This window comes from Gavia stellata, chromosome 2 (assembly GCF_030936135.1).
Source record: "Gavia stellata isolate bGavSte3 chromosome 2, bGavSte3.hap2, whole genome shotgun sequence".
Lineage (NCBI taxonomy): Eukaryota > Metazoa > Chordata > Aves > Gaviiformes > Gaviidae > Gavia > Gavia stellata.
Genome location: NC_082595.1, coordinates 61349637 through 61363270, shown reverse-complemented (window position 1 = coordinate 61363270; position 13634 = coordinate 61349637). Strand labels below are relative to the sequence as shown.

Below are 13634 nucleotides of genomic sequence, written 5' to 3'. Positions count from 1 at the left end.
GGCAGATAACCTGCCCTTACGCTGAGCTTTAGGTATGCAAGTTACCTCCAAACCAGAGCTAGCACAACTAAATCAGCACACCACTAAGCTAAGTTACCCAGCCAGACTTGCCAGCTGATGCTTACCACCACACTTACCAATGCTGGCTCACGCTCCAGAAGAAAGCAGAGCTTGCTCTTGTCTGCTTCTGAAATACCACCTAGACACATCTTAAATCATCTTGCTCTGATGTTGGTTTGTCAGAGTCAGAAAGGCTAAGAAAGCATACTCCTTTCTTGAAGGAGTTCTTGAATTGCCAAAGGGAATTAAAACTGACAGTTTTGCTTTAAGCAAGTGGTATCACCATTAGATAAAATTCAATTTCCTACAAAAGCAAATAAAAATTATTGTTGCCAACTTACTCTACGGAAGTTGATATTCATCAAATCGCAAACTTCACCCCATCACAGTTTAGATTAGAGACCTGAACAAAAATTAAACTAAAAACATACTGCAGGGCCAAGTAGTATAGGGAACTGAAAAGCTGAAGTTGCCCTATGCCATTGGAATGAATCTATAGTGCTTGTAACCAAGTCCTACTGTGCTGGTTTTGGCTGGGATGGGGTTAACTTTCTTCATAGCAGCTAGTATGGGGCTGTGTTTTGGATTGTATGGGGCTGTGTTTTGGATTTGGGCTGGAAACAATGTTGATAAAGCAGGAATGTTTTAGTTACTGTTGAGCAGGGCTCACACAGCACCAAGGCCTTTTCTGCTCCTCACCCCACCCCACCAGCGAGTAGGCTGGGGGTGCACGGGAAGTTGGGAGGGGACACAGCTGGGACAGCTGACCCCAACTGACCAAAGGGATATTCCATACCATATGACATCATGCTCAGTATATAAAGCCGGGGGAGGAAGAAGGAAGGTGGGGACATTCGGAGTAATGGCGTTTGTCTTCCCGAGCAACCGCTACGCGTGATAGAGCCCTGCTTCCCTGCAGATAGCTGAACACCTGCCTGCCGACGGGAAGTGGTGAATTAATTCCTTCTTTTGCTTTGCTTCTCCGTGCGGTGTTTTTTGCTCTACCTATTAAACTGTTTTTATCTCAGCCCATGAGTTTTCTCACTTTTACTCTTCTGGTTCTGTCCCCCTCCCCACCTGGGGGGAGTGAGTGAGCGGCTGTGTGGTGATTAGTTGCCAGCTGGGCTTAAACCACGACACCTACTCTAAAGAGTTTTGTAAAACAAGTGGTTCATCCAATTTCTTGTATGCAACTAGCCATATGAAGAAAGACCAACACACATAACCAACACGCATAACCAACACTAAACAGCAATTTTAATGGCAGTGTCCATCTAAGAAACAGAAGGACAAATAGGTGCCGTTGCTGAACAGCATCTCTTTTACTGGAGGCAGCAAGCCCAGGCTTTTTCTTATTTCTTTATATTTTCAGAAATATATCTATATGGCCCTACCACTGTTGTGGGAAAATATTCCTCAAACTAAAAAACTAACTAAATAAATGAAAAAGATCATCAAAACCGAAATAAATGAATGGTCATAACAATTTGACAAAAGTTTCTGAGATCAGGCGGGATCGGGTGTACAGTAAGCTCCAAAGCAAAGGATGCCATACCAGCACAACTATGCTAAAGGGATTTTTTTTTAACTTGAGCAATTCTGCTGACTTCAGCTATGGCAGGGAGACGTGCTCTTTCCATGTCAAAACATTTAAGATTTAATAGTTTAAATCCAAGACCTCAGGTGTAGAAATGGGTGCAGGTGCCAGCACAAACTAGGATGTTCTTTATACATTAACTGCACTATGCAAGGGGATGAAGCATTCCCTACTAGCTTCGCTACCTGAATAGTCCCAAAGTGCAGCCTCAAGTACAGCATATAACAGCCATAATTTTAGATCTAATAAAGGTAAAGAATAATTGACAGGAATTACAGGAATTGTAACCTGCATTTCCCATTCCCCAGATGACTGCCCTAACCGCTAAGCTTCAAAACCACACTCTCCCTTTCTCTCATTCAATAAACCTTTTTGCAGAATAGCACAGCATCAAGACTGTCCCATGAGTTGGGAGTATAGATTTGAGTCCTGAGAGGTACAAAGGACATTCTGCATCTCTCTCTGGGAACCAGGAGGTGTGCTTGGACATTGCAGCTTCTAACCTTTAGGTATGCTCAAGTTCTTTGCTGAGTCTTACCCCTAAAGGATAACCATCAAGAACAAAACATGAGGACTTCCACAATCCAGTCAAGTCAGAGAGGCATGTTTGTAGCAAGATGACAAGCAGACAGAGGGTCAAACAGCTTCAGCATTCTCCACATCTTTTTTCACTGTCAATACCTCAGGAGAACTTAATTCCCATATTCTGATAGACCACCTGGCCACAAAAGCTGGAAAATCATAGAATGGTTTAGGTTGTAAGGGACATTAAAGATCATCTACTTCCAACCCCCCTGTCATGGGCAGGGACACCTTCCACTAGACCAGGTTGCTCAAAGCCCTGTCCAACCTGGCCTTGAACACTGCCAGGGTGGGGACATCCACAGCTTCTCTGGGCATCCTGTTCCAGGGCCTCACCACCCTCATGGTGAAGAATTTCTTCCTTATAGCTAATCTAAATCTATCCTCTTTCAGTTCAAAGCCATTACCCCCTGTCCCATCACTACATGCCCTTGTAAAAAGTCCCTCTCCAGCTTTCCTGTAGGCCCCCTTCAGGTACTGGAAGGCTGCTAGAAGGTCTCCCTGGAGCCTGCTCTTCTCCAGGCTGAACAACCCCAACTCTCTCAGCCTGTCCTCATAGGGGAGGTGCTCCAGCCCTCTGATCATCTTCGTGGCTCTCCTATGGACTCCCTCCAACAGGTCCATGTCCTTCTTATGTTGGGGGCCCCAGAGCTGGACGCAGTACTCCAGGTGGGGTCTCATGAGAGCAGAGCAGAGGGGGAGAATCACCCACGCCTCTTTTGATGCAGCCCAGGATACGGTTGGCTTTCTAGGTTGCAAGCGCACATTGCCAGGTCACGATGAGCTTCTCGTCAACCAACACCCCCAAGTCTTTCTCCTCAGGGCTGCTCTCAATCCATTCTCCACCCAGCCTGTATTTGTGCTTGGGATTGCCCCAACCCATATGCAGGATCTTGCATTTGGCCTTGTTGAACTTCATGAGGTTTGCACGGGCCCACCTCTCGAGCCTGTTAAGGTCCCTCTGAATGGCATCCCTTCCCTCCAGGGTGGGAAAAATACCCAGACACATTCAGCAGAAGTTTAGGGAAGCCTTAATTATCTGTGTGCACTATAGCAGTTGCGTGCTACAGAACAGAAACCCATCCCCAACGTTATCCAGCCACAATTTCATTTTAATTAGATATATCAGAAGGGGAGCTTGCATCTACAGTGTTCTATTGAACTAAGATGCTTCAAAACAAAAGAAGAATGCTTGCCATACGAGGTAAATGAAACTTCAAGCAATAGTCAAATCTATTCAACAAAAGTCGCCAAGTCACTTTCCCTTTCTGTGCAACTGTTTTTTCAGATTCCCAGATCTTAAAAACGTGCTGCCACTGATTGAATTCCATAAACATTGTGAGCTAATTAGGTATTCCCTTTTGAAAAAAAAACATAATCTAAAAATATTTCTATTGCTTTTACATATTGTGTTTTAAACAAGGCATCAACTTTGTGACACTGGCTTTAAGTCTGTATTCTAAATTAAATTAATACTTCATTGACCAACATTACTGTATAAATTTATCAACATTCTAGAAGAATAATGAAGCTTCCAGAGGCTTGCTACAATTTGCTGTTTGCAACCTCTAGAACTATTGGTTTTATTTACTAACTGCATATTCCCAATTTTCAACTTCAAAAAGCGTAATAAAATTGAGGGGAAAAACAGATGAGCCGGCTTATTTCAGCAAGACCATTTTAGCTTTAGCAAAGCCAAGACCATATAAACAATAATAAATAAAGAAGTGAAACAGAGCTCAGCATTCCAAAAGAAAATGCAGTGGTGATACATGAAACAGAAGGCTGACGAACTACTAGACCGAATACTATGTTACCTAGTGTGTTGAAATTGGTTTGAAAATTGGCTGATGAGGAACTATGTACATTTTCTAAATCCTCCACCATAAACAAAGTAAACATAATGCATGACATTATAGAGCAAAGTCATTTGGTTTTCTCCATGAAAACCCCTCGTATTTACCCAGCAGTTAAATGAGCGTTCAAAAGATCCTAATTTTAGCCTGTTTCCAAGGAAGTCAAACTGATGCAAACATACTCTCTCTGTGTTGGTGTCATCCCATTCCTGATTCCGAGAACTGCTGTTCAGTATGACAGAGGTTAAAACAAACAAGTCAGACCTGGAAAGTTTTCATGCATGTAAGAAGCCAGCTAAAGGAGAGATTTTATGCATGTCTGACTAAGTGAAGTTACAGTGTGAGCTCTCACCTCAACAAACATGAGATGATCCATAGACCTCAAGACACAATCCCCTAGAAAACCTGACTTACTGACTTCTACTGCTTAAGGCAAAGCTTGTTTCAAAATTACATGCATTTCCATCAAACTAAAATGCACTCATGTCAACACAGATGCCTCTCCCTGCTGAAGTACATTATCTGTTTGCTCCCACACTTTAGCAAAAACCCTTCTTTCTATCCAATCTCTAGTCCAACCTTTGAGAATAAAACAGAATTATGTCAATGCGCCAGTAAAAAGTAAAATTACATTTTAATATTAAAGAAATAGAAGCTTGGATACACATTAAACCTGTGCCAAGGTCAAGAGAAAGATTCCAATTATATGGTTTCAAGTCTTATTTTAAACATAAAATGATTTCCACCTTCTCTCTTCAGCAATCAATACCTAAACAAATGTGACTAATATTGTTGAGTGTTAAATGTAAAGCACTTAAAAGGCTATGGAAAAATAAATCAAAATCTAAAGGTGGTATAAGAATTAAATGAGTATTGTTTGCACAATTTTCAAAAAGAGCAAGCAAAGATAGACCCAACTAACCTGAGTAACATTTGTTTGCTGTTCCAAAAATAAATCGCAACTTCATAAGCCTACATTTAGGACTCATTAGGACACCAAAGTTTTAGACACTAAAGAAATTTTGTCAAGGGTATATCACAAGTAAAATAAAACCAAAACAAAAGTGGGTAAAAGTATTTCTACAGTGATCATTTAAGTTTCCAATTTTGGGAGCATTACAGCAATCAACACGTTCTTCAAAAGAGGACAGAAAAAAAATATGCCTCAACACCCTCCCTTTAAATTATGTCAGTACACGGCCATCATCAAGTATCTTCTTTAGAATGTCATTAACCAAACTGCCTAATGAAAAGTCCATTTCCAATTGACAAGAGGTCAACATTTTAAGTAACAGTGAAAGGAGCTTTAATAAACTAACTTTTGCTAATGCCAACTTGCTTTAAATAGCTAAGCTTTGAAGCACAGAGCAGACATAAACAGATTCAGTATAATTTTCCCAGATTTTGCTGGGGTCTTTCTAGGTCTTCTAGATCTTTCAGACCTAAATATGTCAAAATAACTCTATACAATGATAATAAAAACCATCAGAATACAGTTATCTTTTCAGTATATATCTGAAACACTCAGTAGTCATGCCACTCTATTCACATTAATTCTTCACACACGTTATGCTTTTGCACCCTTGCCTCTGTCTTTGAGTTCTGTTCCTACCTGTTGTTTCCTCCAATTCTCACGCTTTGTGGTACAGAAAATGAACCCTACACCTCTGGCAGAAAAGGCAAGTTTTCTGATGGGACAAGCACATTCTCAGGACAGCTATCAACAAGGAATGGCGCTGCTGTCTGCAAGAAATCCAACCGTCACTTTAGTGTCAAAAAGACCCCATGCGTTATATTTGGAAGGGATAAATCATGCCATAAAGGCTTTCTGTAATAATGGCTGATGATAAAAATTGTAACTTTAAAGCAATCAAAACCTATGCCAGCCCACTCCCTTCTGCCCCAACAAATCTTATGCTCTTCTGCCAGCTAGCAGAATCCTATACTGGTAAATATGCACACGACAGAGAAGACTGCATAAAGAATGACCTAGTGGAGCAGGACTGAATTGAAACAAAAACATACACATGACTACAGAAAATTAAAAGAGAAAAATAAAACTGCTACACTGAGAAAACTATTTTCATGTCTATAAAAATATTTGTGATTAACTAACATCCAAATTATCCTCATGATTAAGAGCTAAACAGAAGCCTAGTGGAAGAAAGAATTATAACTGATTACACCATATTTGAGGAAGACTTTAAAACTCAGATCTATTAGAAAACATTCATGTGATTAAACAAAACATGCAGGTTTATTGCACAAATCAGTATGCAACACCCTCACAATTTCGTTTAGCATATAAGACCATTATTCAAAATGTTGTTAGCTGAAATTAAGTATATTTATTTGTATATTGAGAGAGTCAGCTAGTGTTACGAAATTCATATGTAGGAAGATTATTTCCTCCTTTCCATTACTTGATGGTTATTTTTAGGTACACACAACTAAATTTATAACCTCTATCCTATGTTTTTAAAAAGCAGAATATATACATAACAAGTATTTCGTATAATACAAAGCCAATCTTTCCATATATTTTTATTATTGTCAACATGAATTCAAGATAAATTTTACTCCAAGTTTCTCAGTGGTATTTGCTGCTAAGCAGTTAGTTGTTAGAGATCACTGGAATCTAATAATAAGAGAGAAACATTCAACCAGACCTAAAAAATACCCAGATCATGGTTTAACTGGTCTTGGATAGTGAATGTGTCATCACAGTCAATATTATCAAATCATTAATAATTTATTTAATCACTTCTTAAGAACTAATGTTTTTTATGGCTATAAAACACATTCAACACATTTTAGTGTGATAAAAATGTCACTCTTTTTCAGAATAAGATAAAAAAAATACTTGGAAGCTTCTGATTTAAGTTACAACACAGATTTCCAGAAAAGGGGATCTTAAAGTTTTGAAGTTACCTGCACGTATTAAATGAGTCTGAGAATTAACTCTGTACCATAGCTAGAAAAGTAGATACCCTATCAATTCAGAATATTAAAAAAGAGTTACAAAAATGTTGCTTAGAATCAAAAACCTTATTTAAAAATATAGAGTATGGAATTGAAAACATTGAATGTGTGCTTATCTGCAGTACTAAAACAAAAAAAGTGTGCTTTAAAAAATATTTCCAATACTAAAAAGCTGGTGCTGTAAAAGTATAGGAAACTAGCTGGGAACAAAAGAAAAGCTCTGAGTACTACAACCTCTCCAATGGCTAAAAGTAACTACACTGACAACAAATAGAATTCACCTCCAGGGCAGATCTCGTTTGTATCAAACTTTTCTTAAAGTCCAATTAAGTAATCATCAGGCTTTTAATATATTTAATATAAATTTGAATAATGTCTTGAAGTGCATGAGCTTTACAGAGGAAGTTCTGGACAGCAGTGTACAACTTAAGACTAAGGTAAAATAAGAACATATACGGAAGTTGAATAGGAAAATAAGTTATTCTTTAGTGATAAAACAGCCAAAACTCATGCATTTAAAACAACCCTTTTTTTTTTCTTAAAAGGACAAAAATGAACATAGCAGAAAAATACACGTATCAGTTGAAGGAATTACACTTTTTCCTTGGAAAAACTTCATCCATGCATAATTTGTAAGACTATGAAGTTTGTGTGCTGGAAAAGGTAACTTAAAAACAGTATCAATTCCACTCGTGGACTTGAGATTAACTCAGCTATGTGTTAACTGAATTACATTTTTTTATCTCAACATAAATTAATCAAAGGCAGAAAACCTGGATACAAAACCTGGATTAAAAGCATCCAAGACCTTATGAGTTGATATTGGAAAAGGAATGTCCCTCCCAAGAGAAGGAGAGGGGACAGTTGGTTCTGTAGCTATGAACATCTGAAGCTGGAAGTTTCAGACAATTGGAATATAAAGGTGCAAGACTGAGACAAGGTACCAGGAATTAAGAAAGGATGGGGCCTATAATGTATGAGATATTCAATAGCATCTGTGGACATACACATTTTTAACCTTGCATCAGATGCTCCTTTTACACTGAAGTACAAGCTAAGGAATCTTGCATTTACTTCATAGCATGAGTATATATAAGCAGTGATGACAGTGTAGATAATACATTATAAATTAACATATGTGGCACATCCAACAGCCTAAGAACTTTACCAGTTGACAGAGACTAATAGCCAAGAGAAATCATACAGAAATAATTTGTGGATTACACTAAGAATTTTGGTAATTAAAGCAAACAAGAGTTATAAATCAATTGGTCAAAAGAATTCCTATATTCTTAGACATTCTTTATTGTAATCTCACGAATGGCTTTGTATTGTTTTGCATCATGTAACTTGAGAGGTGATGAAGGAAAAATCTTTGATAGGCTTAGTTGTTAAATGGCAAATATGTTTGTAGGCAAGGACAACATAGTAAGTCTTCACTGACACCTGTCAAAAGCAGTCCAAATTAGCATAGCTTTCTTCATCTCTTGGTAATGGTATCAACAGAAATTATAGCAAATTATAAAGTATGCTGCTATCTATACTGAAATTTCAGATTTGAGCAGTCTAATCCTTGGGAATTAAATGCAAAATAAATTAAAAAAAAAAGAGTTCTTGCTCACCATAAAAGAACTTTTTAATAAGCTTAATTGGCACCACCACTTTTCCTCATTAGAATGGGACAATTTTTTTTCAGTTTTACAAAATGAACAGAGTAAGATAGCATCTAGTATAGTTTATTCATCTGTTGCCAAACGTTTCCAGTACAGAAGCTGAAAAACATAATGATTTTAATTAATCTGATGTTTGTAAGTGATGAGCATTTACTCTTCTCATTGAAGCCAACAGGAGTTACTAAAGCTGGGCAGCTTTGAACAGAAGGAAGATTCCCATACTTAGAAACAAATTTTGATAAGTAACTCTAAGCTACCTACGTTTGAAACTGTTGGTCTCCAGAAATTGACATCTCTTTAGTGACAGCACATCTACAATTCCAAAACTTAAATTCTTCTAAACTGATACCCACAATGAATAGACTTACTTTGGTTTTATGCAGTGCTGAGGGAGCACATGGTGCTAAGCAATAACAAGATGTGCCAATCCCCTACTACAATTTCTACCCCGAAGAGCTGAAAGGGCACAAGCTGTAAAGCACAGGAAATGCAAAACACAACACAACACAGACAGAATGAGAAGTGGTTGTTATTACTGAAATGCGTAACAAAATAAGTAGATTTTCAGGAGGTTTTTTTTGAAGGAGGATAGTGAAGGATCTTTACGTACGTTAATTGGGAGGCTGTTCCATGTGTAGGAGGCAGCGTGGAAAAAGACACAAAGTTGGGAGTGAGCAAAAGAGACAAAAGGGGAATTAAGAGCGATGCTTGGGAAGTGCTGACAGTAAAGGAAATGAGGACCGAGGTTAAGCCAGAACCAAGAGTGCCTTGAACACGGCTAACTTTATGCAAGGGAGGAAAAAGAATTCCTGGCAAAGGCTTAAGAAGCAAGGAAACATGGGCAATTATACAGGAAAGGAGAAATGTTTTGTGTAGCATGTCCCATAGAAAAAAAGTAAGAGAGTTAGGAAGTGGGAGACCAGTTCACATCAAATAACTAGCGTAACAAACATTTCAGTCTCAAATAATAGGATTAACTTCACTGAGATTATGACCAATACCCAGCCAGATGTGAGGAGTGGTAAGAACATTAGACTCCAGTGATTCTTTATCTAAAACTGTTAAATCATGTGAAAAATCACCACGTAGTGTAAAAACCACATGCCCAAAATAAATTCAAATGGAAAAGCTTAGAAAAAAAGGTTTTTTAAATATGCCATTCAATGTAGCAGTACAATGTGTTTGTTGTGGTTGTTTTATAAAACAAGTAAACTCAATTGATGCACAAATAAATTCTGTCCATACAGGGTTTTAGCTGCTGCATTCCTATTCATCATCACTGTCACCAGTTGTGAGGAATACACAAACTCTGATTGTACACTGAACTTTGATGAAGAAAACTTAAAATACAAAGCTGATACCCCATAAGAGAAATCAAATTAAATGTTTTTTTAAGCATATGAAGGGGAATGAAATACCATGACTTTACTTGTTCTGAGCTAGAAGTATCTTTTTGCATGGTCTAAGTTTACTTTCCTTCCAGATTACAATTTTGTGTCTTGAGAGCTAAGTATAAAAAAATTGAGCAATTTACACTAACATTAATAATAGCAACTTCTGTGTTACTGAAGCCTTAAAATGTAATACTGGAATTAATATTACCACTTCCTCTCCTTGCCAGTATTTTCAAAGGAATTATAAACATATTGATTACTGTTAGTAAGTGTTTGATATCTTTTGGGTTTAAATACAAATCCAGGTCCCAGCAATTCACATCTTATCAATAGGTGTGGAGCTTGAATATTTTTATCTGAGTTCAACTCGTTATGTCATTGGCGTCCACCTCTGTAACAGATTAAATCAAACGCTATCATTTTTTGCTGGAAACTTAAAACCAGACATCTAAGTCTCTATTCCTCTTCCACGTAGTGGTAATCCATCAGTAGGCCCAATTAGTAGTGCTTACTTTTTTTCCTTATTTTCTTTCCATTCATAGTGTCACAAATTCACTGTTCAGAATTAGATGATCGAATGTTGGTCACTTCCACTGTATCTCAGTGAGAGGACTGAGTAAAGCAGTGCCTCTCATTTTTTCGGGGGTTTTTTTTGTGTGTGTGTAAAACTGCAGGAAAAGCAAAATATTAAATACATTTCCAAACTATTTTAGAAGGTCTCAATTCAGGAATGCTTTCTTTGACTCAAATTAAAGCTTGTAGGAAAATTCTTTTCGCTTCAAAATGAAATCTGACTTGAAAAAATTCTACATAGCCTTTTGCACATTTTAAAGAGTTCAAAGAACAGTATGTCAGACCCTTAATTACAGAGTAAGAAATTTATGCATCTCTGCACTTATATGAAGGTACGCCACACAAGCTTCAGTTTGAACAAGCTCATATTACACTACCTCAAACACTCAAAAATCGGTACTTACCCACAAATCATGTTCAGCATAATCAAACAGCAGCCAAACCTTTCTGTCGCTGTGAGAAAGGAAAACCTTCTGCAATGCAATCACGTTAGGGTGCTTCAGCTCTCGTAAAAGCTGCAGAGAAACAGAGAAGCTCTTGTTATTTCTGTGCATGTTAAGAAAAGCAAACACAACAAAGCAAAACGGGTCTTAGCACAAATAGCAAACAAGTCATCCTAAAACAGGCCCTAGAAGAAAAGATGCCACTGATTCAGCACATTATCTTCAATATGTCAAAATCAGCCTCCGTGGCATGGGCTGCTGTTCTGCAAGCACAGCTGACCATCACTAGCCACCTTTCTCTCTGTCCCACACTTGGCACACAGCTGCCCATCCTACCTATTTATCCCACTCACCCTCAGCTTTTATCTTAAAGGATGTTATTACACGCAAACGTAACTGTTCCTTATCAAAGGTGAACATCAGGATTTAAGGATGCCAAAATGAAGCTTGTGCAGCTGGTCTAATTCTTTGTGTGGACAACACAGTTCTTGATCACCACATAATTACTGTGTTACCAATAATTTTCTTTTGCATTGGATCCCTGCCTCGCTTGTCTGGAAGTCCATGGGGTTGTTGTTCTCAGAACATAAGGGTGTTTTCAAAGAAAAGTTTACCAAAACCATTTTTCTAATGGTTGTTTCAACTACTCTCCTGTAATCCAGAAATAAACCCAAGCTTATTTACCGCTTGCCAGAAAGAAAACTAGGTCTCATGACTAATTAGACAGCACATTAAAGCAGGCACCGCTGCTGAAGTTACCCTTCTGCCAGATTAAGTCAGTCCTCAGAAGGAATTGGGAAGCGGTACTCCCAAAAATATAATTTCCAAGGAATCACTTCCCGCCTGCCCCGCCCCCCCCCCCCATACTGCAGTCACAAGAATGACTGATTACTTCTGTTTTATCTGAAAATTGCTTGCATCTGCAGCACTAGTATATAAATTGCCAAGAATCAATTTATAATGATGAAATAGTAAATGGAGTAGGTTCCAAAGCACATTCGAGAGAAATGAATCTTTCCTTTTTTCACCTTACAGAAAAGGACTCGAGATGTTTATTTTAGGGGGGGGTGGGGGGGGGGGGGGGTGGGGGGGGAATAAGGAAAAGGATTAATTTGAAATTATATTATCCTTTGGCTACACAGATATCTGTCAAGACAAGGAATCTTCTAAAGAATATTACAACTGCTTATATCTATTCCAGTTTTCCAGCAAATGAAATAATTTAAATGCTTTTTCTACCATGCAGGAAGTGTCGTCTTCTTTCTGTTTCTTCCTCTCCCTAACACTAAGCATTTCTAGCTGTAAAAGAAAGAAATTCCTCCCTAATGAACGAATCAATAGTCATTCCCAGGTATCACATACGAAATACAGTAAAAATCATTTTGTCACATAACACACAGTAACAACTTGCAGAATTATAAACTAACAAAACCCTAGGGATTAAAATTGGATCTTCCACAGGCATCAAGAGATGTTGCTGTATACCTTATCTTTACTAATATTAAAAACTATTTTCCAGTAGGCATTTGATGTGATGCCTCTGCCTTTTTTCTTTTCTTTTTTAAAAAGAATACTTTTCATTTCAGGATAAATTTTAAACTAGAGGGAGAAAAAAAAACATTACAGTAGGCACATTTTTTTTTTTTTTAATTGCTATTAGACTTTTCTTAAAGATACTGCTGGCAGAAATAGCAATACAAAATAATACCAAATTGTTGGGGGTTTAAAAAAAAAAAAAGGAAAGAAATAAAGCATTCTCTCCAAAGAAGTAAAACTTTAAAGTAAGAAATAGCCAAAGAGAATATATCACAGAATCACTAAGGTTGGAAAAGACCTGTAAGATCATCAAGTCCAACCGTCAACCCAACACCACCATGCCCATTAAACCATGTTCCGCAATGCCTCGTCCACACATTCCTCGAACACCTCCAGTGACGGTGACTCCACCACTTCCCTGGGCAGCTTATTCCAGTGTCCCACCACTCTCTCAGTAAAGAAATTTTTCCCAATATCCAGCCTGAACCTCCCCTGGCGCAACTTGAGGCCATTTCCTCTAGTCCTGTCACTAGTCACTTGGGAGAAGAGACCAACACCCACCTCTCTGCAACCCCCTTTCAGGTAATTGTAGAGAGCGATAAGGTCTCCCCTCAGCCTCCTCTTCTCCACACTGAACAACCCCACTTCCCTCAGCCGCTCCTCATAAGACTTGTGCTCCAGACCCCTCACCAGCTTCGTCGCCCTTCTCTGGACACACTCCAGCACCTCAATGTCCTTCTTGGAGTGAGGGGCCCAAAACTGAACACAGGATTCGAGGTGCGGCCTCACCAGCACCGAGTACAGAGGCACGATCACCTCCCTGCTCCTGCTGGCCACACCATTTCTGATACAGGCCAGGACGCCATTGGCCTTCTTGGCCACCTGGGCACACTGCTGGCTCATATTCAGCAGGCTGCCAATCAACACCCCCAGGTCCT

The 13634-nt window shown here is 38.6% G+C and overlaps 1 protein-coding gene across 2 annotated transcripts in view; it reads right to left on the bottom strand.

Annotated features, from left to right (window-relative positions):
* CDK19 (cyclin dependent kinase 19) overlaps positions 1 to 13634 on the bottom strand; it is a 131932-nt gene that overhangs the window by 67121 nt on the left and 51177 nt on the right. For both annotated transcript variants that reach the window (XM_059828602.1, XM_059828605.1), the window contains exon 3: positions 11122 to 11232. In XM_059828602.1, the coding sequence (XP_059684585.1) occupies positions 11122 to 11232 (111 nt within the window). The remainder of the gene's footprint in view (positions 1 to 11121; positions 11233 to 13634) is intronic.